At 49.2% G+C, this 25540-nt stretch overlaps 1 protein-coding gene across 2 annotated transcripts in view; it reads left to right on the forward strand.

Annotated features, from left to right (window-relative positions):
* The window catches only part of Podxl2 (podocalyxin like 2), a 40117-nt gene that overhangs the window by 8019 nt on the left and 6558 nt on the right, over positions 1 to 25540 (forward strand). The window contains exons 2-4 of one of the 2 annotated variants that reach the window (XM_087196969.1): positions 1356 to 1634; positions 18479 to 19257; positions 19434 to 19508. In XM_087196969.1, coding sequence (XP_087053095.1) covers positions 1356 to 1634; positions 18479 to 19257; positions 19434 to 19508 — 1133 coding nt within the window. The remainder of the gene's footprint in view (positions 1 to 1355; positions 1635 to 18478; positions 19258 to 19433; positions 19509 to 25540) is intronic. The other variant, XM_087196970.1, reaches the window with a different exon arrangement.

The following is a 25540-nucleotide window of genomic DNA, read 5'->3' on the forward strand; positions in this document are numbered from 1 at the left end:
TGATCCTCCTGCCTCAGCCTCCTGAGTAGCTGGGATTGCAGGTGTGCGCCACAACTCCCAGTTTCTGTTCTTTAGATAGGGTAATAACACTTGTGTTTGCAGAACACTCTGGTTGATGGAGCTCTTCATAGAGCAGCTGATACACATTGCCTGGGTTGGGGTGGGGGCTGTAGGAACTACTGTCCCTGTTCACCAGATGAGGACACTAAGGCTGGGGTGTGAAGGCCCTGGCACAGTGTTCATCTGCAGAAGTCCGAGTATAAGCCATGCACCCCTGGCACCAAGTCCTCTCCTCTGGCGGATCCTCCTGAGGATGCTGCTTCTTCCCCATCAGTGCCGCCCCATAGCCCCTCCTCGAGTCTGGGCTTGGTTCTTGGTCCCGTGTTGGTGTTGGGTGCCAAGCCCACACCCCAATGTTGTGTCTGTGTCTGGTGGGAGTGTGTATCACCCTCCCATCTGCCAGGGCTGGTGCTCTCTGGGCACAGCCGGTGGTAGAGATGAGCATTCAGAAAGCACTGGCAAAGCACTCAGCCCAGCACCGGTACCAGTCTGTTTCACTTTCATTGTGTGAACATCGCCAGAGCTCTGTGTTATGGTGGGGCCAGGTCATACTGTTCACCGAGCGAGAGTGGGGCAGGGGGGACTCCCAGACCCTCTTCCCACTCACTGCGGGTGCCAGTCTTGGTAAGGGTCTGCAGGTCCTTTTCTCCTGTGTCCCCATCTTCCTAGCAAGGGACTGAGGCTGGGGTCGTGGGTCTCGTTCTAGAGACCTAAGATAGTCATAGTTACATCATGGGGTTGGTCACGAGTGCTGTTTTCCTGTTTATACTGAATGAGAAACTTGTTTTGTTCGTATGTCTTGGACAAAGCAGAAGGGAGGATCCAAGATTCTGAACACCCACGTCAGCTTACCGACATGACATGGGAGAGGTTGGACCCAGGACCTCAGGCAATGTTTTAAGTGTGTTCAGGATGCTGCATGGCCAGCACACAAAGTACGTTCTCCAGGCAGCTGTGGGAACGTCTCCATCCAGGCTGGACACTGGGGGACCTGGAACCCTGTGGTGGCTTTTGTTTGTGCCCCTGCCTGGCACAGCTGCCAGTGAAGGCTGGGCACTCAGAGCTGCTTCCGGGCTGGGAACCAGGTCCTTGGGTCCTCACTGTCCCTGTCATCCTCTTCATCCTCCCTGTGTGTGGCTGCAGGGAAGCTGAACACTTTGTCCTTGAAGCCTCTGGGGGTCCAGGGGTGACCGTCAAAGTCCCCTGCAGTGGCTTTCTGTGGCAGGCGCTGCACCCTACCCAGGGCCGCCTTGACCCTCCCTGCCTCTCTAATGGTGGCTTTTCTGTCTTCACAGGAGTGTCGCTGGGTGCATGTGCAGCAGGGACAGAGGAGCCGGGCCCTGAAGGCCTCACCTCCACCTCCCTGCTAGACCTCCTGCTGCCCACTGGCCTGGAGCCACTGGACGAGGAGGAGCCCAGTGAGGCTATGGGCCTGGGGGCCGGCCTGGGCGCCCCTGGCTCGGGCTTCCCCAGCGAGGAGAGCGAGGAATCCCGCATCCTGCAGCCACCGCAGTATTTCTGGGAGGAGGAGGAAGAGCTGAACGAGTCCAGCCTGGACCTGGGACCCACCGCAGGTAGCTCTGCTCCCCCAGGGCAGCGCCGATGGAAAGCAGAGTGGGGGCAGGGGAGTGAGCAAGGGCACCAGGTCGTGTCCATTGGAATTCTCCTCTCCCGTTTCTACCACACTGCTGCCCTCCTGTATGGCAAGGCCAAGGTTCTGGGACTACCGGGGCTCTTTGACTTTGACTGTTGTTTAGTGAGCTCTATTCTGTGCTCTTTTTGCTTTGCTTTATTTTTCGAAACAAAGTCTCACTGTATAATTCAGGCTGGCCTCAAACTCATGATGTAGTCCAGGCTGGCTTCAAACTCAAGGCAATCCTCCTGTCTCAGCCTCCTGAGTGCTGGCCTTATAGGCGTGTAGCACTACGCCCACTTGTGCTCATTTAATTTATTAGAATGTTTAGGATCTGAGAGATAAGTAATCCTACCCTCATTTTAGAGATGAGAAAACTGAGGCCCAGAGAGATTAAAGCTGGCTTAAGGTCACACAGCCACTCAGCCATCCGCATGTGATCAGATTTGGATCTCTCCAAGGCCCAAGTTTGGATTAAGGTTTCCCTGCTGCTCTGTCCTGTCCTGCTGGGTTCCTGAGGGCTTGGCTGATCCATGTCCCCCGGGTCTATCTGGCCCTGGTCTAGGCAAGCTGACTACCCTCACTCATGTACCAGAGTATGTACATTTGGGTCCCAAAGCGAGCCTGGAACCTGGAGCACTGTGCTGGCCACACATGGCCCAGGGGCTGGTGACAGATGTGCATAGCATGGTGACAGAGCTTTTGGTCACTGCTGCTGTGCAGTACCCTTGGCCAGTGGGACCATTTCTCAGGGCTGGGGTCCACTGCATGTGCAGAGTAAGCCATGGTTACTTACTTATTTGTTTGTTTATTTTGTTTTTTTGAGACAGGGTCTCCCTCTAGCCTAGGCTGGCCCCGAACTTTTGGCAATCCTCCTCCCTCAGCCTCCTAAGTACTGGGATTACAGATGTGCGGCTGGCCTATTTTCTTTTTTAAAATACGTAGTACTGGATTTATTTCTTCTAATTACGAAAAGAGCACATGAACATTGTAGAAAATCTGAAAAATACAAAAATAGTACAAAGAAGAAAATAAAAACCACCCGTAATCTGACAACTGGAAGATAATTGCTACTAATAGTTTAGGGTCAGTGCTTCTAGTCATTATTGCATGCAAAGCTGGAAATGCACAGGATGTTTTCACTCAGAATGTATTTCCACGCCATTAGGTGCCCTTTTATCACCTGGCTACAGCTACATCTCGTTTAGTCATGCGGGCCTTCAGACATGTCACCTGCCTCCCCTGCTGTTTAATGCTGAGTTCATTTCCAGGCTTCATGCTGCTCCAAATACTCTTATGCCCTTTTACACTTTGCTGGCTGTTTCCATAGAATGCATATCTAGAATGCAATTGCTAAATCAAAAGGTGTCAGCTCCCCCGAAAAGAACACAGAAGGCACAAGTGAAGTTGTGCTTGAGCGTTTTCTATAAGCAGCAGTTCCCAGAAGTTGGGCAGGATGCAGGCCAAACCCCACCACTGGGAAGTGAAGCCCCGAACACAGGGACAGGGGTTGGCCCCAAAGGAGGAGACTTTCTCATGCCCACCAGGGCTCCCCTCTGCGGGGTCCTCATTGTCCCCTCCTCTGCACCCCTGGAGGGGCCCTGTGGTAGGATCTGCGGGGTCAGCTGCTGGTAGAGAGGTGTGGGCACACTGAGCACGTCTGCCACGGGGCACAGAGCCTCTGTGAATATATTCTGTCCTAGTCTCTCTGTGCTATACTCAGTACAGCCCGACTCATATATAATGAGTATCTATTTATGTGCCTGTAGATATCTATGAAATGACTGTTTCTAGTTTTTCCTTTTGATTGGAACCACAATGTAACAAAGAGAGGCTGTATCGTAGGGCAGGCTCAGGTTCCAGGTCTGCATTCTGATGAGCAGAATGGTTTGTGCAGGTGATTGCTCCTCAGCCTCAGTTTCTCCCTCAGGAGAGGGCTAATGGGAGGACCTGCCGCATGGGGTGGTGGATCTCCAGCCCTTGACAGTGCAGGGCGCGCATAATGTGCTTTGAAGGTTAGCTGTTCTTTTCTGCTTTTCCCCATTGAGGCTTTATTGTCTTCTGATCACTGTACAAATCTTCATATGAAAAGGGTCCCTACTGTATTCTGGCATGTACAGAAAACATTTTTCCAGTTTGTCAACTGCTTTCATTACCACTATAGTAATTTTTAATATCTAGAAATTAGATATTTTTACACTTAATACTGTCATTCTTTTGAAATGGGTTTAAATGTTGTATGTGCGTATTTCTTTCCTTTATGTTTAGAAAACCCTTTCCTGAAATATATGCTGCTTTATTCCTTTTATTCTTTGAGAAAGTGTGTGCGTGTGTGTGTGTGTGTGTGTGTGTGTACTTCGGGTTGAATTCAGGACCTTCACACTGAGCTACATCTCTGGCCCTTTTAACTAATTAACTACATTTTGAGACAAGGTCTCCCTAAATTGCTAACTTGTCCAGGCTAGATTTGGGTTTCTAATCCTCCTGCCTCAGCCTCCCTGAGTATTGGGATTATAGGCATGCACCACCCCTCTTGGCTTCTTTGCATCTCTTTCTCAGTTTAGTAGTTTGCATTTAATCCCAATCTAGCCGCACTTTGTTTTGGTGTGTGGAATAAGGTGGGGATCTCATTTTATTTTCCATACAAATAACTTATTGCCACAGGCACAGACATACCTGTCCCCGCATCCCTGGGAAGGAATAGCCCTTCTCCCTGGCTTTGCACAGGCCCAGGCTCTCAGGTCCTCTCTGAGCTCATGCTCTGTCTTCCTTTGGATGAGACACTTCTATTACCAAGTGCAGTCTAAGACCTGTGTGGCCCAGAGAGCCCCGGTGATTCTAGGACCTTCCTCCTGGGCCACAAGCCCTGCTGAGCTCGGATCCGTGTCCCTCCCCATCCTCTTGACCTCTCTGGGCCCCTGATGATAAGAATCCCTGTCCTGTATTGCATCAGAGCCGAGCCCTGACCTCTCAGCTGTCCATGGCTGCACACAGCACTGTTTCCTCATCTCTGCTGCACACACATGAGGGGCCATGATGGGGGGGGGCAGAGGCCAGAGGGCTGCTTGGGTCCCCCAGCCGCCCCTTCAGAGGGCCCGTGCCCCCACCCTCTCCTTCCCAGCCTGTCTTCCCCATCCACCCTGATGGCACCCCTCCTCTTAGAAGCACATACCTGCTGAGCCCAGCCCCACAGAGTGAAGACTGAGCTTCTCTCCTACTCCCCAAGAGTCAGCGGCTTCCATGGAGGGAAGGAGTCAGTCAGCTCTTGGGTTTGCCCCTGAGTCAGAGGGAACTGAAGGGGAACCTTCCATGAGTGAGGGGTCCTGCAGCGTCCATATGGATGTGCAGGGGCCATCTCAGCATGGCCCATGGGACGGTGACAGCTGACAGCTGCACTGTAGACAGGCTACCCTCTGGCCATGCACTCTTTCATGAGTGGGAGGTTGCCCGTATATCCAGGTGCGCTGTTGGCAGTCGTGGGCCCTCATCTCAGTCTGTCCTCACTGCAAACTTGCACGCCTGCTGGCTTCCCAACACTGCTGTGCAGTGCCTAAGCCAGAACTCACGGAGAGGAAAGGTGTGTGTACCTCAGTGCTGGAGCCTCCCATCCCAGTGCTGGCAGCCTCTTTGCTCTGGGCCTCTGGCAAGGACAGCAGTCATGGTGGAAGTGCATAAAGAATGAACATCACAAGCCAGGATGCAGAGGAAGAAGCTGTGGTCCTCAGAATCTTCCTTGAGGCGAGGCTTTCAGTGACCTAATAGTCTCTCCAGAGGGTGACTTCCCAGGGCCCCACCTCCTCTGAGGCCATGCCCCATTGACCCCAGGATCTCCCAAAGGCTCCCCACCTCCCAGGAGTACTGCCTGGGCACCAAGCCTTTTAACAAATGATCTGGGTGGACGGTCAGCATCTAAAAACAGCAAAACGGAAGTTCCTATTGTCTTTCCTGTTTGACCAGGGGACACCTGAGGCTTAGGGAGTTAGATGACAGCCCAGGTGTGAGTATGGGACCAGGATGTCTGACTGTATAGTCTCTGTTCTTGGTCACTTGCCTGGTGGCTCAGTGGTGTTACCAGAGACTGGTGCTTAGCCTTATATTTTGCATAGTGTTGATCACCATGTCCTCATAGAATTTCCTGTCAGCTCAGTTTTTGGAAACATCACAAGCATTCCAGGAGGCCAGTGAAGCCACGGTTATTCTCTGCCTGACAGAGGTGACAGGCACCACAGAGTTAAGACTCTGCCCCAGTCATGGAGCTCAGGTGGCATCCCAGGTCCGGGTCTCCAGGCAGAGATGTCAAGGCCTGGCTCTTGCTGAGAGAGCACTTGGATGGATGGCTCATGCCAGAGAGAAATTGGTCCATTTGTCACCAGGGCCTCGTGCTACATCTGCTAGAAACAGCTTGCACCATTCTTGTCCTACAGCAGTGTGGTTTCTGCCTGGCCGACACTGAGCAGGTGGCCCCACGGCCCTGGCTTCCAGCTCCTCACCTGTCAGGGGGCGTGATCTGTGGGAGTCTTTCCAGAAGAGCTGCTGCACCAGAGTGGGGACACAGATGTGGAACGTGAAGGGGCCACGCTTCAGCAGACAGATGAGGCAGGTTTGAGCCGGCCTGTCACCCTGCAGGATGATGCATGACTAAGAGCAGTCTCTGACGTTGCCCCTCCATCCCATCCTAATGTGTTTCTGTTTCTGTAACAGAAGACCACAGGCTGGGTCATTTATAATGCACAGAGGTATAGTCAGCTCCCAGTTCTGGAGTATGGCAAGTCCAGGATAGAGTGGCCATGTCTGGCGAGGGCCTTCAGGATATGTGGTACTATGGGGACCTAATGACTTTTTAAAGGCCCCACCTCTCTATGCTATTGCAATGGCAATTGCATTTCTTTCTTTCCTTTCCTTTCTTTCATTTTTGTTTTTGAGACAGAGTCACACTGTTGCCCAGGCTGGCCTCAAATTCCTGGGCTCAAGCAGTCCTCCTGCCTCAGCCTCCTGAGTAGCTGGGACACACCAAGGTGCCCAGCTGATGACAGTTAAATCCCAACATGAGTTTCGGTGGGGACATTCGAACCACAGCCCATTCCCAGGCCATCGCTGCTGTCACCCTCCGCCCTTCTTATTTTCCAGGCTCCTTAAGAAATGGTCTCACCCAAAGTTCCAGTGTTGCTAGTGGAGAAGCCGTGTGTTCTGCCAGAGATGAGGCAGACAGCTCTGGGAGGCTGGATGCCCAGGAGGTCCGATTCAGAGAGGCTCACGGGCTGTGGGCAAGGGGTCAGCTCAGGAGCTGGTGTCCAGGGATTGGTTTCCAGCTCCCACACCTGACCCCAGGTGGCCAGCCTGGGCTGCGGGACCTGCCTTCTCCCCCTCACCCTGTGCTCTTTTGCTGGCTTCACCTGGGGCAGGTGGTTGTGGGTGGTGGCGTCCATGACCCTCAACCTCTCACCCAGCAGCAGGAATAGCAACTCCTGGACATGGGAGGAGACTCAGGGGAGTCTGTCTCTGCACCAGCCCCGAGGCCTTGGGGACAGAGACCTATGAGTAGGGCCCTTGCCTCCCATCACCCAGAGGATACTTGAGGTGCCACCAGCAGGAAGAGGGGATGACATGGTGAGTGGCACCTACACGTTCCGTATCATTAATGTGCAAGGTTTAAATTTTAAAAAAGAAGGAAGGAAAAAAGAAATATAAACTAAACAACAGTTTACCAAAAGATTGGTCTTCCTGCTTGGCAAGTATATAGAAATATTTACAGTATACTTTATACAACATATAAAGTGTAAGTATAAAATACTAGCTGGGTGTGGTGGTGCACACCTGTACTCCCAGCACTTGAGAGGCCTAGGCAGGAGGATCACCACAAGTTCAAGGCCATCTGTGGACTTTCTTCCCTTGTGGGAAATACACACATAGACTTTTACGCCATGGGGCTGTAGGCCAAACACCTCGCTGGTTTCCTAACCCACGTTGATCCATTGGAGTCAGATTAGCGCACTCAGCCTCTCAGGTAAGGATGGTCATCCTGCCTTGGCCAGGCCTGGGGTGTGGAGGTTGGACAGCTCCTGGCTGTGTTGAGCCCCCTAATTTCCTTAGGGTGCAAGGGAAGTGCTAGGTGTAGAATGTTCCTTTTCAGGCTGTTCATTGGCCCCTCCCAGCAGCATTCCTGTGCCGGTCCCATCAGCAGTGGGCTGGGCCCAGGTTCCCACATCTGTCCAGTCTCGGCTGCTTGCTCTCTACTTATCTGCAGATATTTGCCAAGTTGGTCGTTTGAACATTTAGTACTTGGTTAAGTTTTATTTATAGTTCTTTTTTCTTCTTTTTGGTGATAGGGATGGAACCCAAGGCCTCACACCCTGTACCCACCCTTAATTTGTATTTCTTTGATAACAGAGGAGGCTGACCCCTAAAGAGCAGCTGTCATTATTACACTGGGAGTTCTCTTTTTTTGGTACTGGGGATTGAACTTAGGAACTTGTGCTTTCGAGGCACGCATGGTGCTACTGAGCTAAATCCCCAGCCTAGACTGGGAATTCTTCTCTGGTGCCTCTTTTCATATAAATCTATTTGGACTTTTGAGTGTTTTTTCTTAACACTCGGTTGAATAACTGGCTTGAGAGTTGCACTCTGGGGACAATTTTCAGTGACTTGACATTAACCTAAAAGACACTGACAGTGACTTTTCAAGGTCTCCAGCCCTGCTGCCTCCTCTGATTCCATGTCTTAGAAGAGTCGGGGCATTAATATTTCAGCTGATGCTGAAGGTCACCCGAGAGATTACAGATGTCAAGTCCAGTGTGCCCTGAGTAACTTGGGGAGAGGGACATATAGGAGAGAAAATGTGACCTGCTCTATGTAGGGAACAAAAGCTAGAACCACAGTGAGATTAAAGGAGAGAAAGAAAAGAGCCTGGTGAAGCAAGCTGTCCAGCATGACCTGTGGCTCCTGTGTCCCTCTATACCCCAGAGACCTCCGCTGAGATTCTGCCTTGGAGAAGCTTGTCTGGCTGCCGGCAGCTCACTCAACAGACATTTCCTTGTAGGTTCTGTAATTGCTCTAACACCACGGTGAAGCCTGTGTTTTCACAAGACTGGAAGAATTGCCAGTGGGTAGGCTGGGAATAAAGAATGATTCAGGTTGTGCAGCCTCAGGAAGAAGAAGGCTAAATTGGGAGGATCTTTTCCTCCCCAAGGAAGATGTAGCAGTAAGTCCTCACTAGATAAAAAAGAAACAGCCAGGGCTGGGGATTTAGCTCAGTGGTGCCGCCACCTGCCTCGCAAGCACAAGGTCCTGAGTTCAATTCCCGGTAACAACAACAACAAAAAGAAACAGGCAGGAATGGGATGCTTTGATGGCGCAGCCCCCATCTGCCTATAAAATGCCGCCTCTGTGTGGTTGGGAGGGGGGATTGTTCCCAGGGCTTTAGGGAAGTCGCAGTTTCCCATTAAGTCCACCAGGGGCAGACTAACTTCACAGTCCCCGCTCCTCAGGAGGAAAGTCAGCCACCAAGGCAGTAGCTGAAACCCCAGATGGCCCCAGAGCTCCCCTGTGCTTGAGGCATCTTTGGGGTTCTCCCCTGGTGTTCCCAGCCTGAGACCCAGCTTGAGCTTCATGCTGGAGGGTCTCGTTTGGGAAGGGCCTTTCCTGCCTCTTCAGAGCCCCAGCTCTGTGGCTGCCTCCCTGGGAACAGGATCAGGCTTCTGCGGAGCTGGCCCCGAGAGTGGTTCACACCTGTCTCACACCCATGTCCAGGTGTGGGGTGTCCAGGCTGTTCTGCAGGAATGCCTTGGTCCCACATGAGCCTTGGGGCTTGGCTCCAAACCAAAGGAGCTGCTCTGGGGACTCCTGCCTCTGAAAGATGGGACCCAGAGCACCAGCAAGCCGAGCCATGGGGTGAGAGCCCTGGCAAGGCACTCACCATGGGCATCTACCCACTGTGGAAGCCTGAGCAGGAGTGAGGGCTGGGAGGCCTCGGCGTGTGCCCGCTGCCCCTTCCTCTTGCCTCCTGTCTCCACCTCCTCCCCTTGCTCCTCCTCACTTCTCTGTTCCTCCCCATTCATTGCCAGTCTGCTCTTTTTCCCTCCCCATCAAAGCTGCGAAGCCCTGGGAGCCCCAGCCTCGTTCTTGGACATTCGAGCAGGACAAGCACTTTCCTTGACGTCTGTGTGCCCACAGGACACCCCTTTGCTCCTTCTGCCAGAGGGTTCTGCACCCTTAACTGCAGCTGCCTGCCCTGGGTGGCTTCTGCCCTCCGCTGAGAGCCAGGCAGGCTCACCTGCCTCTGGGGAAGGCGATTCTCTAGTGAGCTCTCACTCCATGCCCGTCTCTGTAAGTCCTTACTGAAAACAAAATCACACACCCCCCCACCCACCCACACCCACACCGACACACACACACACACACACACACACACACACACACACACACACACACACACACACAGTCTTTGACATGTAATGATCTATGCTGCAGCCAGAATAAACCTCTGTACTTTATCACTTAAAAGGAATCCAGAATTACAGAAAAGTTGCAAGAATAATTCCAGTATTCCTTCAAATTCCTCATTACTAAAGTTTGCTTTGTTCTCTCCCTCTCTCCCTCCCCCACCCTGCTCTCTCTCTCCCCCTCTCCCTCTCTCCCTCTCTCCTTCTCTCTGGCTTTGTACTTGCTTTTCTAAATCATTTGACATCAAGTTACTGACGTGATGCTCCTTTGCCCCCAACACTGTAGTATTCATGGTGTGCATGATCAAATCCAGCCCTTTCTCCCCATTGTCGCCTCCCCTCACCCTTCCCAGTCACTAAGCATCACTATTCTACTTTCAAGTTGGCTTCTTTTTTCTTTTCTTTCTTTTTTTTTTTTTTAAAAAAAAGACAGGGTCTTGCAGTGTAGTTCAGGCTGGACTTGAACTACTGTGTAGATTAGTCCAGGCCAGCCTTAGCTGGTAGCCGTCCTCCTGCCTCAGCCTCCCAAGTGCTGGGATTATAGGCATGTGCCACCATGCCCAGCTCAAGTTGACTTCTTTCGCTCCCTCATCTGACCAAGAACATGAGATGTTGGTCTTTCTGCCTCTGGTTTGTTTCTTCAGTGTATTTCTTAAGAACAAAAACAGTCTCCTGTTTAGTATTTTTATTTTTCTTCTTTTTCCATTTTTTTGGTAAACCATTCTCCCTAAAAACTATAGTATGGTGATCAGTATAGTTATTCAGTAATTGCGAGCTTTATTCAGACTTTGCCAGTTTTCCCAGTAGTGTCCTTTGTAGCAAAAGTCAAGCAGGAGAGTTGTTTTCCTAGCCCATTACTCAGCCCAGGGTCACCACTGAATTTAGTTGTTGCATCTCTCTTGTCCTGATATTTTGGAAGACCCCAGTCTTTCACTGCCTCTCCTGGCCTTGACTGTTCTGAAGAGCACGGGCGGCTGCTTGATGGAACGAACATCTCCTCGAGGGCTTGCCTGACATCTCCCTGCGGCAGACTCCTGCAAGGCTCTTTGGGAGGCGGCACAGTAGCGGTGTCTCTGTTAGGTAGGCTGTGACTTGGCTCCCAGGAAAGCCCGCTTTTGCCCTCTCATGCCAAGTTCATGTCAGGATGCAGTCTCACGGGCTGCCCTATGAGGACCTGAGTCCCTCCCCAGAAGTTCCCCTCCTGGGGTAGGAGGTGCTGCGCCTATTCAGGTGGAGTCGGGACTTGCCCTGAGGGACCTTCCTCCCCTGCCTGACTCGGTTTCCCAGATTCTCTTGGGAGAATCTTGTCACTCAAGTGCTTATCCTGGACCAGACTTCCGGAGCAGTACTGTTTCCCCTGTGCTTTTGCAGTTTAACCCTTCCTGGATGATTGTGCTGAGCGGGAGGAGGAGTGGGAGGCACCTTGCTAAGGGCGTGCTGCTCCACAGTGTGGACTGGTGGGTGTGTCTCATTGATCCTGACCCTGCGGCTCACACGTGGATCATCTTCTAGAGAAGGACGGGAAGACAGGGGTTAGGTCACTTGTCCACGGCCATTCAGCTGCTGAGCAGTGAACATGAGATTGCAGTCAAGGAAAAGGAGCTTTGGGTGTGGAGAGGGGAGGAATCAGGAGGGTCTGAGGTGCTTCCCAGCGACTGTCAGTCACTCCAGAGGAGGGCAGGGAGGAGCGGAGCTCCGTGGGAGGTGTGACCAGAGCCTGTAGCAGAGACCACGGGCACAGAGACCTCACTGGGAGTGAAGGGTAGAAAGGACAGGGCAAGGGCTGCCTCTTTGGAAATGCTGGGACAGGAGAGGAGCTGACGCAGCTAACAGGAAAGTCTGGGTCCCGGGTGAGGCCCTGGGCTCTGAGGCAGTGGTGGGAGGCACACGTGTGGGAGATGGCGCTGCTCCCTTTCTGCTCTGCGCCAGGTGCAGGTGCTGTGTGAGGTACTGGGAAGGCAGAGGGAGGAGCCCACCTTGCTTGGGCTTACCTGTTTGGAGCAAGCGAATCCTATTTTATTTTGATTTGGGACAGTAGAGTTGTTGGGTTTAGTGCCATTGCTATAGAAGACATTTTTTTTTTTGGTACCGGGGATTGAACTCAGGACCTTGCCCTTGTGAGGCAGGCGGCGGCACCACTGAGCTAAATCCCCAGCCCCCAGAAGACATGTTTATCAAAACTGTCTGCAAAGCTTAAGATATCTGTATTAGAAAGAACCTTAGAAATAAGTCATCTGTTTGACGTGGAGGATGGAACCCCAGAGAAGTGAGGCATTGCTCTCCAGGTAAGCGAGTGGCCAAGTCTTTTCACTCCCAGATCCAGTGGCCGGCAGTGCGACCCATGCCATAGGCCTTCCCAGAGGAGGATGTGAGTGGAGCAGGAGCAGATGTAGACACATGGGCTTCCAGAAAGTTAGCGTCCAGCCTGGTAGAGGGCTGGTTGTTGTCAGCTTGCCCTCTTGAGGATGCACCCACTGCACTAGCCCTACCACCCACTGGGATTGCCGCCCTGTCCTGGGGTTTATTGCCATGAGTTTCCCGGGCTCCCCAGTACCTTCTCTCCAGACCCTGCCAGGCCGGTGCTGTTGAAGCCTGGCTGCTCCCACAGCCCAGAGGAGCTCCTTCCCCATAGCCAGTTATCTCCCAAATCTCTCCTTGTCCTTCCCAGCGCCATTACCTTCCTGCATCTCCCCAACCACTGCCCCAGCCCCCTCTGCTTTCATTCATCCCTGCCATTATCCGGTTCCTGCCCAGCATTGCTGAAATCTCATGACCAGAGGGGATTTTATGTTGTTTCCTATGCACCCCTCCAGTTCTTACTCTGCTCTCTGGTATTCTTGCTCATTTCAAGTATGTTTTTAAGCATTGAATTTTAATTTTGAATAAATCTGGCTATGAAGTTCTTACTTATATTGAAGTATCTTTACTCTTTCACAGACTTTTTAAAATTTTGTTTCTGTTTGTGTGTTTTGCAGCTCTGGGGAACAAACCCAGATCTTAGCGCATGCAGAGTGCTTGCCACAGCCCAGCCCTATATACCTGCTTTAAGGGCAGAATTTCCTCCTGAATCTTTCCGGGACATTAGTAAGAACACTAAGTTCACTTTTGTTTACCAGGTTAACTTTGTCCTCGAAGGCCAGTCACTTTGATTTCTTGTGCTCTTGAGTGGTTTTCCCGAAACATTTTGTGAGCCCGTCACAAAGGCACATACCTGTAATCCCAGCACTCTGGGAGGCTGAGGCAGGAGGATTGTAAATTCAAGCCCAGCCTGGGCAACGTTTCTCCAAAGTCATGTCAATCTTGACCAGCCTTTTGTGTCTGCAAAGGTGACTCTGGATTGGTCATTCCAGAGGTACAGAGGTTTCCTTAACAGTCGTGTGGTCACTGTACCACTAGCAGACATCTGTCCGTAGGTGCGATGGCTGGCAGCCTCCGAGGCATCAGGTCAGCTTCCTTCTAAAAGGGTACAGGGGTGGTGGGGAATGGGAGGTCTTAATTTACTAAGTCTCAAAAAAATACTCTTAGCAAGAACAGAGTGGGTAGAATATTCTAATTATTCATTTAAATGTTACCATGGGCTCTCAGTTATCACTTAGATAGTTCAGCTGCTCGATCATACTTTTTACTCTAAGGAAGCAAATGTTCTTTTTGCAATAATTTCCAGATCTCTCCAGATCCATGTTCTGTTTGTAATCAGTTGCTTCTAACCCTGCTGTACCACTTCTGTCCTGAGTTTCATTTTTATGACATTCTCCAGGCTTCTTGATTTTCTATGTCTTCTTTTTTTTTAAATTTCTTGGAGAATATCCTTAAATAATTCTCTCAGATTCATGGACAGCAAAACTTTTAATTCTTTCATTTATTACAATGTCTTAGGGCCGGGGATTTAGCTCAGTGGTTCTGCCACCTGCCTTACAATGTCTTCGTATCACTCTCACACTTTAGTAATAGTTTAGTTGGGTATAAAATTCCAGGTTCAAAATAAACTTCCCTCAGAATTTTAAATGCATTTTTCAGTTTCTTTCTGCAGCCTAGTGTTATTAATTAGAAGCTGGGTGATAATTTGGTGACAGCTTTCTTGTGCCTTTGTCAGTGGCCTGTCCTTTCTTGGGGACCTGCATCTCCTCTCGCTCCTTAGGATATACACTGTCCTGAGCAGGTGAGCTGTGAGTCCGACACTCACTCACCAGTGCACCCCATGGTAGGAAGTGTCACATCACCAGGCTGAGGACTTCTTTTTCTTTGTTTCTCTCTGTTCCATTTTGCTGGCTTTACCTTTTTTGGAAATCACATTAACTAGCTCTTAGACATCTTGCATTGGTTGTCTTTCTTAACTTTTCTCTCTCATCTTTTTGATTTTTTTTTTTTTTGGTACCGGAGATCGAACTCAGGTCCTTACGCTTTTGAGGCAGGCGGTGGAACCACTGAGCTAAATCCCCAGCCCCTTTTTTTGCTTTTTTCCCTGAAGGTTTTACCTCAAGCTTTTCTTCCAGACAATGGACATTTCAATCTTCAGTGTATTGAATTTTAAAATTTCAGAAATTGAATTTCAGTTTCCCAAAACTACTTCCCTTCCAACTTCTTTTTTGGTAGTGGAACTGGGGATTGAACCCAGGTCCTCTTTTATTATTTTATTTTAGGATAGCAGTGACTCACAAAATTGTCCAGGCTGGCCTTGAACTTGTGATCTTCCTGCCTCAGCCTCTGGAGTAGCAAGGGTTACAGGTGTGTGCCACTGCTCCTGGCTAACATGTTTCTTCTGCAAAGATTTCTTGATTTTCTTGGTAGCTTGTTTTTATTTTAGAGATGTGATATCTTTGAGTCACACTGAGGACACTCATTAGAATTTTAAAAATTATGTTCTGTTTCCAGATCCTCTATGTCTGTGTCCTTGTGGGTCTCCAGCTGTCCCTCCTCTTTACCTCTCCTAGGGACAAAGAAGCCACCTCTACTGCCCTGTTTCCTGTGTCCGTTTGGGCTGAGAGGTCTATTTCCATGGTTTTACCTTCTTTCCACAGTCCCAGAAATTTATCTAAAAGGTTTTAAACTTCATTTTGAAAGATATATATATTACAAGTACAGTGGTACCTCAGTTCACGAACTCAGTTCTCTTCATGATTCTGGTCACAAACTGACCTGTACAAGACTGAATCAAATTTCCTCATAAGGTCAACATTGAACCTAACCATTGAATTTGGTTCATTTCTTATCCAACTCCACTTGCAACCAGAATTGTGGGAAGAATCAAGTTTGTGAACCAAGGTACATATATTTATACATACATATATATATGTATACATACATACATATACATATGTATATATGTATATATATATATATATATTTGGGGGGGGTACCAGGGATCAAACTCAGGACCTTGCGCTTGCAAGGCAGGCACAGTGTCCCTGAGCTAAAACCCCACCCCATATATCTATATATCTATATCTATATATTTTTTAAACTGAGCAGTGCAGGAGATTTTATTCTTGGTCAAGATTAGGAGAAGATTAGAAGTTACCCCTTACAAATTAGCTTTTCAACCCCTTGGGACTGGGAGATTATTATAAAGTAAAAGAAATGAGGGGAAGGATAGGCCAATGATTAGAAGGAATGTTGGTGTGTCTTGGGGGAATGGGTGGAGATTTTCCAAGAATTCAGTACCACCTCCTTTTATTCCTTTTATGGTTCTTTCATGTGGTCTCATGGCAGTTCATTGTCCTGGGGCTTGGGGGTGTGCTGTTTAGCAAATGGGTGGGATTATAATGAGGTTAGAGGTTACCTAATAGATGCTTTGGCAGCCAGTTTAGAGCCAACTAGTTTTGGCTTGCCCACCTGAAGAAGGGGTTTCTGACCTATAGGCATCATGTCCCCAAAGGTGAGATTAGGATGGGACAGGAATTCAGCTAGGTCAAGCAAGCAGTACCAGATTGGAGTGGGGTTAACAATCCCAGTTACTGAGGAGGCTGAAGCAGGAGGATTATAAGTTCACGCCTGGGCAATTTATAGATACCCCTCCTCCAAATGAAAACACAAAGGGCCTGGGATGCAGCTCAGTGGTAGAGTGCTTCTGGGTTCAGTCCCTAGTACTGAGAAAAAAAGAAAAAGAAAATCTAATCATATCAAATGCTCATAAAGATGAGGAACCATCAGAATTCTCAAAGACTGCTGATAGGAGTGTAAAATTGTACAACCGCTTTGGAAATAGTTTAGTAGTTTCTTAAAAATTTAAACTGGGTGTAGTAGTGCACATTAGTAATCCCAGCTACAGAAGGCTGAGGCAGGAGGATCACTTGAGCCCAGGAGGCCAACAGTTCAAGACCAGCCTGGGCAACAGCCCTGTCACACAACAAAACAAATTTACAAGCATCTGCCCATCATATGACTCAGCTACTCCAGGAAAAAGGGATACATGTACCCACACAAAGTTTTTACATAGCTTTACAGAGGTGCCTGGGTTTACGAACACTTTTGTTTCAGAACAATTTGGTTTGCAAACGGAAGCATTTGGCAAAACTTTGTTTTCGTTCGTGAATTCTGCATCAGGCAATGAACACAAATGTAGCCATCTCTTTCAGAATCATGGAACAAATTAAGTTCATGAAACAAGGTACCAGTGTACTTGTAATATCCCCAACTGGAAACAAGTCAAAGATCCATCAACAATTGTTTGGATAAACAAATTATAGATATTAAACATATATCAGTTCAGTGGAATACTACTCAACAATCAAAAAGAGTAAATTATTGATATAACCAAATCCTAAAATAATTATGCTGAACTAAGCCAAAGAGAATGCATTATATGTTCCCATTTGTATCAATGGCAAACCAGTGTGTGGTGACAGAAACCAGTCTAAAGTGACCTTGCTGTGGAGAAAAGGATCACAAGGTGACACAGGAAGTTTGGGGGAGTGATGGATAGGCTCCTCTTGTGTGGCTCTAGGGACCTCTCTGGAGTCACTGATTCCAGGACAGGGCCACCAGCCTCACGTGGGTTTGTCCAGGCCTTTGCCAGCCCCAGGTGCGCGCTTACGAATGCAGTCACCAAGCAGAGAACTTGGGTCTCTTAGGAGCCATCCAGTCTGGAAGGACAAGTGTGGGGACCTGGGCTACTTCCATGTGCACCGTGCCCAGGCTTAGGCCCCAACCACTTCCTGGACCTTCTGGGCATCTGCTTTCTTGGACACTTGGTCCTTTCTTTTGTAATGCAGTCACTTGCTGTTTGACAGTAGCACAGGCCACCCAGCTCCCTGACAGTCACATTTTTAAAGACCTTTAAACTCCATTTTGACAGTTACTATTCTTTTTCTTCTGATAGAGATTCTAGAGAGGGAGGCAGTCAATGCATGGACTCCCCTCACTGTCTTAAAACATCCCCACCACTTGCATTGCTAAAGAGCACTGCAGCACTCTGGTGTTTATTACCCTGAAACAGTTGGGCAGCCAGAGTTTCTGCCATGTTGAGTGTGGTGGAAAGCACTGCTCTCTGGTTTTTATTTTGTTTTTTCCCGGTATGGGGGATTGAACTCAGGACCCTGTGCTTGCTAGGCAGCCACAGCACCACTGAGCTAAATCCCCGGCCCCTCCTTCTCTGGTTTTTATATGTAGTTGTCCTGAACAGTCCTGGGCTTTGCTGAGAGGCCAGTAAACAGTCTGCTCTCCCAATTTCTGATTGGGGCGCTTCAGAATGTGATTGCCAGGAAGCAAGAGACCCAGCCCCTTCACCTGCTCCAGACAGCGACTCAGAGGCTCTGCACATGCAGGGAGCCTCCAGCCTGGGCCCACACCTCTCCCCAGCCCAAACAGCTTCATTTCCCATCAGGGCCTCCCTTATGGAACCAGAGCATGGTTTAGGGACAATTGGTGATAAGCACGGTCCTCGCTTGTAACCCCAGCTACTCAGGAGGCTGAAGCAGGAGGATAGTTTGCACCTAGGAGTTCAAGGCCAGTCTGGGTAACAGAGCGAGATCCCATCTCAGAGAGAGAGAGAGTTCTCAGAACAGAGCCCTTCTGAGGAGTGGTATGAGGGCCTTCCTGGTGGGTCCCAGCTGAGGAAAACTCCCATTGTGAAAGCACTCGTAGTGACCTCTGGGAGGGGTGCCTATGGGAAAGGTCTGCACCTTACTGTGCTCACTGAATTTGGTGATGAATGTGAATGGCGTTTATTACCACAAGGGAGAGGGGAGTGGCCAGGAGCCTATGTCCCCCACAGGCTGGCCCTCTCCTTCCTGTGGCTCCCCAGCATTTCCAGGACTCTGGTGTCCTGCCCTCTGGTCCTTTCCCATTGGTAAGTACTGAGTGGGTCAACACTGGATTGACGAGCAGTGCCCTTGTGTCCCTGTCCCAGACTACGGCTTCCCGGACCTCACAGAGAAGGCGGGGCCATTGGACATGGATGACACTGGCCAGGCCTCGGAGCTGCCCAGCCTCCCCTCCACCGTGCCCAAGCTGAACCTGGTGGAGCCGCCCTGGCAGGTGCCTCTGGAAGAGGAGGAAGAGGAGGAAGAGAGTGAGAAGGAGGAGGTAGAGCAGGAAGAGGAGGAGGAGGAAGAGGAGGAGGAGGAGGAGCTGCTGCCGGTAAGCGGGTCCCAGGAGGAAGCTACCACGCAGGCCCGAGACTTTGTTCCCAGCGGCAGCAGCCAGGCCCAGGGTGTCCCCGGTCAGAGGCACGAGGAATCTGGGGACCAGGCCGCGTCAGGCGTGGAGGTGGAGAACAGTGTGGAACCCAGCTCATCCCTGTCCTCAGTCATCTCAGGCACGGTGACCCCAGGGCCTCAGGACCTGTCCAGTCAGGAGGCCGAGGCCACCATGCTGTTGGCAGCTGGATCCCGGGTAGAGTTCAAGGTCCCACAAGAGGCCAGTGAGGAGGCCACTGTGGGAATCAGCGGAGAGCTGGCTTCATCCTTGTCCTCGGCTTCATTCCTGCAAACTGAGGCTCCCCACAGAGCTGAGGCCCTGGATGAGGGCCGCCTGTACCCCAGAACCCCTGCCCCTTCCCCATCTGCCCCCCGAGACTCTGCCCCGACGATGCTGTCCTCTGCCATCCTGGGGCAGGAAGGTCTCAGTCAGCAGCCCCCAAGACCAGCAGCCGAATCTCCATCCAGGTCACCCTGGGACTCCACTCAGGTAAGGCCCCTTCCTCCCTGGGGTCTGCAGACCGTGGGCCTCAGTACGTCACCTGGTGCAGGCTGTCCACTCCCGCCTTCTGGGCAGCCCTCCGCCTCTGCTCCTCCAGGCCCTGCCTCTCCCTGCCACCTGTCCTCAGCCTTCCTGAGTGTCCCCCACTTTGTTTCCTGCCACAGGTGATCTGCAAGGACTGGAGCAACCTGGCAGGGAAGAACTACATCATTCTGAACATGACTGAGAACATAGACTGTGTGAGTACTGGGCAAAGCTGGGGGAAGCGGGTGGACCAGGGCAGGCACTGGGGACATGGCAGGGTGCAGGGGACAGCTCTGTCCTTACTGCTCGGTGCCGACCTAACCCAGAACTGGCACCACCAACATCAAAAATGAAAAGCACTCTTCATATTTTAAAATTTATAAGAGCTCTTTTGTGTTTGCCTCCTTCCTCTTTCTAATTTAAAAGAATCATTTTGTTTCTGTGTATAGTATCTTATCAAGCTGGTGGTATTGGAATCCTTCATTTTGTGATTTTTGGGACAGGGTCTCACTGCGTTTCCCAGTCTGGTTCCCATCACCTGGCCTCAAGGAATCCTCCCTCCTCAGCTTCCGGAGTAACCGGGCCACAGGCACATGTCGTCGTGCCCAACAAAATCTTTATAAAAACTCATTTTCTACCTGTATGAGTTACTTTCCCCATTGGCTTGGTTTGGCCCGGCTTTTCATATGCAGGCTCTCCTGCGTGTCTGATAGTATTGGCTTCTAGCTCTCTTAAGAGCTGGTTGAAGCTGTTTCTCATGCTGGGGTGAAAGCCCAGGGCCTCATGCATGCCAGGCAAGTGCTGTACTGCTGAGCTTTGCTCCCAGCCCTTAAAACCTTGAGACAGAGTCTCACTAGATTGGCAAACTTGGTTTGGAACTTGGGATGCCACCCCCCAGCCTCCCAAGTTTCTGGGAGGGCTTGTTGTCAGTGTCCAGGGAGCCAGGCTGGGCCAGAGGCCAGGGCATCTCAGGATTCTAAGTATGCTTGCATAAATAGTGATACTCATTTACTGCCCCGCAGCCACCACATGCACACATGCGCATGCATACACACACTCACACACACACACTTAAGAGGTCAGGGCCCTGCCTCTTTAAAGAATAAAGTCCTTGGGGTTGGAGGTGTCCCTCTGTGGTTGATCGCTTGTGCAAAGCCTTGGGTTTGATCCCCAACACTTGGGAAAAAAGTAAAAAAATAATTAGACTTCTGTCTTATACCAAGGAGAAGGATGTGGGTCAGGCATGCAGCATGGGGAGAGGAGCTTGGGACCCAGCTATTTCTTCAGCAGACTCCTAACCAGTTCCTGTCTTTAGCAACATTTTGTCCAGTGCTGATTATTGTGGGGTTTCGGAGGTCCAGGTCAGCAGGGACCTGATTGTGTCTCAGGCTGGTGGAGTCAGCAAGTTTTAAGTCCGCTCCCTGCTCTCCCCTCTGAATTTTGTTGTTTGGCCTCCTCCTCTGCTTTGTGTCTGTCTTTGTGGTCTTGGAGGTTAAATTCTTTACTCTCATTTAGTGAGTTCAAGGAGAGGGAGAGAAGGTGTGTGTTTAATCCAAATGTGACCAGAGTGAGTTGGGTGTGGTGGAGCATGTGTAGCCCTAGCACTCAGGAGGCTGAGGCAAGGATCACCATGAGTTTGAAGCCAGCCTGGGCTACATAGTGAGACCCTGTCTAAAAACAATAACAACAGCAAAAATGAGGCCCCCAACATCATTATGAACTGAAGGATTTTAACATAACTGATGTGTTACTATTCATACTGATGCTCAAATATCTCATCTTTGGCCAATGACAGTCTCTTTGTATTGGCCTCTGCCTCCTTTTTTGGTTGGTTTTGCTTTGTTTTTTTGTTTCGTTTTTTGAGACAAAGACTCAGTATATAGTTCAGGCTGGCCTTGAACTTAGTATGTAGTCCAGGTTGGCCTCAAAGTCATGGTGATCTTCCTGCCTCAGCCTCCTGAGTGCTCAGATTACAGATGTGCAACACCATGCCAGGTTTCTGGATCCTTCAGCCCAAACTATTAGTGTCTGATGGCCTCTTTATTTTCTGGCACAATAAGTCACTCTGTGCTCATCTCCCTCTCCCAGCCTGGAATCAACATTTCTGCAAGGAGCCCATTTTCCTGTTACTAAGAAAGGTACTTAGGGCCCACAACATAGGCACTTTGGACCCTTAAATCTTTGGCATACATATTTGCACTTTTTTGTTGTTTTGTTGTTTTGGGGCAAGATCTCTCTATGTAGTTCAGAATGGCCTTGAACTCACTATGTATTCCAGGCTGGCCTCAAGTTTGTAACCCTCCTGCCTCAGCCTCCAAGTGCTAGGATTACAGGAGCGTGCCATCATGCCTGACTACTTACACATTTTTAGTGTGCAGATTTAAACAATAAAGCCTGAAGTTAATATCTCTCTTTTCTTGGAGATGTTAAAATGCTTCTACTGTGTTGTCTTTGTTTTACTCTTCTGTGTTATTTGCATTTAATATGTGACATCCATTCAATTCTCATCATCTTTGGGGTTTCTTTTAGTATAGCCAAAACCAAAATTTACTATATAGACATTTACATATTTAAGTTCATCAGTGTATGTATATTCATGTTGTTATGAAACAGATTCCTGAAACTTTCTCGCCTTCGAATTTGAAACTGGCCTTTTAACTTCCTGTTCCCTCCTCCTCCTCCCCCAGCCCCTGGCAACCACCATTCTACCTTCCTTTAAATACCTCAGAGGGGTCTGACCCTATAGGATTTATTTTTGAAGTCCAGCCCTTTTCCACTCAGCATCCCCCAAGTTGGTACATGTGGTAGAATGTGTTGGAATTTCCTTCTTTTTCAAGGCTGAAACTGTTCTTTGTATGGACAGAACATGTTTGTTTACCCATTCCTCTGGTGTGGATGCATGAATTGCTCCCATTTTCAGCTGTTGTGAGGAATGCTGCCATGAACATAGTATGCAGACACCTCTCAGTATCCTGTTTTTGGTTCTCTGGGTGGGATTTTTCCACCATATAGTCATTCTGTTTCTGTTTCTTTTTTTTTTTTGTCTTCCATATTTGAGATTTTATTGGTTGTATTGAGGATCAATGCAGACATTTCACTTTGTACACAATTCTTAACACACATATGGAAAATCTAAAAAACCTTGTATTGTTTCTTTTTCAGTTATTCCAGTGACTTTCCAGCTTCAAATTTGGAGGCAAATTTTCCATAAGAGGATTAAGTACCTGTGTCTTCAAATACTGATAAAGTGTTACTTAAGTTCCACTGATTCACAATTTCATATCATATATGCTACATACTCAAATTTTTGATCTTTCACAGCACATTAACAAACTTAGGCATATTAGACTACCATGATCAAAAAAGATGTTACAGAGTTCACACAGTTCTGACAGGGCAACAATCAGGAAGCGGTTTTCTTCAGAAAACAATTCTACTAAAAACAACATGGGAATAGAAATCATTTAAAATATCCAAGGCATTAAATATATGACTCTGACTCCAAATTGCCATTTAGTATGCTTTATGTTGCATGATATAAAACTAATCCCCACCTATGGAATGTTAAACTGACACCTGAGACAGTCAAAGCCTGCCATAGTTCAATATCCCACTATTTTCTGGTTGTACCAAAAATAAACAACCAGTAAATGATTTCACCTCTAAAAAAATCATTTACACTTTTAAAAATGTCATGAGGTGGGATTCCCTCCTTTTAAAAAATGTTTCTAGAGCTACTGAAAAATTTGCATTTACAAAATAGTTGATAAAAGTATGCCTCTGGATTGTACAAGAAGGGAGACAGGGAGCACTGATAAGACATGCCGTATGATTAATCAGACTTGGCTTCTTTCTCTTTTGCTTCATCAGAGGCTGCATTCTCCTCGTGTTTTAGTCTTACCGTTTTCCGAGTTTCTTCTGTAGTTTCTGTTTAGGCACTTGTCCTGTTTTCCTTTTGCTCTCCTTTTCCCTTTTGCTTATACTTTTTTGTCCAAAGATTGATCCTTTCCCGCTTTTTTGGCTTCCTTTCCGCTTTTGCAGGAGCAGGTTTAGCCAACAACCTCGCCAAGCTGACCTTCCTCTTGGGCATCTTGGCATTGGCGGGGTGGGGGTAGGGGGTGGTTTGTGCAGAAGCTGCAGGCTGCAAAGCACCAGAGCCTGGAAGAGCTATGCTGCTCGGCTACTGCCGCTCCTCCCACTGCCAGGGCTGCTGGGACCCATGGCAGGGACAGTGGGAGAACCAGATCCATTTCTGTTTCTTTGAGGACCCTCCATGCTGTTTTCCACACTGGCTGCCCCATCTTCCATTCACATGGGCACAGCACTAGGGTCACAGTCTCTCTGCATCTTCACCATCCTAACAAGTGTGTGGCTGCATCTCCTTGGGTTTTGATTTGTGTTTTCCTGATAATGAGTGGTGTTGATCACCAGTCACTATTATCAGCAGCCAATGTCTGTTCCACTCTATCAATATATTTATTTGTTTCTTTTTGACAAGACCTTCGCATATCTCTGCTTCTTCTTCTGGTTGAGCTTCCTGCTTTCTGCAGTAGTACTAGTCAGCTTCCTGTCAGTGTGACAAAATACCTGAGATAATAGCTTGCCAAGAGGAAGTTTGGTCTGGCTTATGGGTTTGTGGCTTCAGCATCTGGTCACACCTGGTCAGCCATCTGCATTGGAACTGTGGCAAAGCAGCTCACCATGGTGTGGAGCAAGAACAGAGGAAGCCACCCTGACATGGGAGCAGAGAGAGAAGGAGGAGAGCCTGGAGCCCGATCTCCCCGAATGACATACCCCAAGGATGTAGCTTCTTTCTACCAGCCCCTCTCAGGTTCCCTTACCTCCCACTAGCGCCCCAGGCTGGCCACACAGTCTTTAGCATGTGGCCTTTGGGGGACATTGAAGATCTAAATTATCATATTCTGCCCCAACCCTCAAAGACTCATGTCCATCTCACAATGTCAAATGCATTCAGTCCAGTTCCAGCATTGCTCAAGAGTCCAAAGCCAGAGTCTTCTCAGAGGTGAAAAGCACATTCTGCTGGAAGCCCCTGTAAAAGTCAGAAAGTTCCATACTTCTAGCATGTGACGATAGAGTGGGAACATCCCCATTCTAGAAGAGAGGACAAGCAAAACAGCAAGGCAGAGCCAGACCAAAGGAAGACCAAAGCCCAGCAGGGCAAACACTAAATCCTGCAGCTGTGTTCAACATTTGGTGCACATGGCCCTCATGTGTTCCCCTAGGTTTTAGGCAGCTCCACCCCTACATCCTCAATGGCTGCAGCCCCCATGGCACACTCTCGGGCTGGCTTTGCACACTCTTGGATTACGGCATCTTTATCTTCCTGGGGTCTCCACTGCAGCTCCAGCTTCACTCTCACAGCCTTACGTATTGGTCTCTCAGGGGTCATTTCCTGGGACTCTGACACTCCCACACTGCCAGGCCTCCCAGGCCTTCCCCTGAAAGCTCGTTGGATGCCTGTGTGACCCCACAACTCTTGCATTCAGCAGGCTTGTAAAACCTGCACCATGCACATGACACAAGATCTGCTGCCAGCAGAGGCAGTCACTGGGCCCCCTTGTACCATGGCAGCTGTGGTCTCAAAGAGACCGGACAGCTGAACACAGGGAAATGAAATCCTGGGCCAACAATTCTCAAGCTGCTCTATGTGTTGATAGATGAGGTCTTGTTGATTCCTGAGATGCCCTCAAGGCATCTTTCCTTTGTCTTGGTGCAAAGTGTTTGGTTCTTTTTTTAATGGCACTAGTCTCCACACACTCTGGCCCAACTTTAAGTGCCCTCCTTTTCTGACCAAACTGAAGTTTTTTGAAATCTTTCTGCTCTGCTAAATTTCCATTCACATAAATGTGGCTAAAAGCAGCCAGCAATACCCATGCCAATGCCTGAATACCACCTAGAATTTTGCTCCACCAGATTAGTTAGTCTATAATGTTTAAACTTAGCCTCCACCAAGTCTGAAGGCATCGTCCAAATGTAGACAAGCTCTTTGCCATGTAACATGAAGGCCTCTACTCCAGTTACTGGCAAAGTCCCCATTCCCACCTGAAACCTCATCAGCATAGACTTTACTGTCTGCATTCATATCTGCATTCTGGTCTTCTGAGCACCTTCCAGAATCACCCACTGAGCTCCACTCACAGCACTCCAGGCTTAGTCTAGCCCACTCCTCAACCTTTCCCAAACACTTCCCATAATCCAGTTCCAAAGGCTGTTGAACCACATTGTT

Source organism: Heterocephalus glaber, unplaced genomic scaffold, assembly GCF_053883595.1.
Source record: "Heterocephalus glaber isolate CG9 unplaced genomic scaffold, H.glaber_assembly_v1.0 deba00001645, whole genome shotgun sequence".
NCBI classification, from domain to species: domain Eukaryota; kingdom Metazoa; phylum Chordata; class Mammalia; order Rodentia; family Bathyergidae; genus Heterocephalus; species Heterocephalus glaber.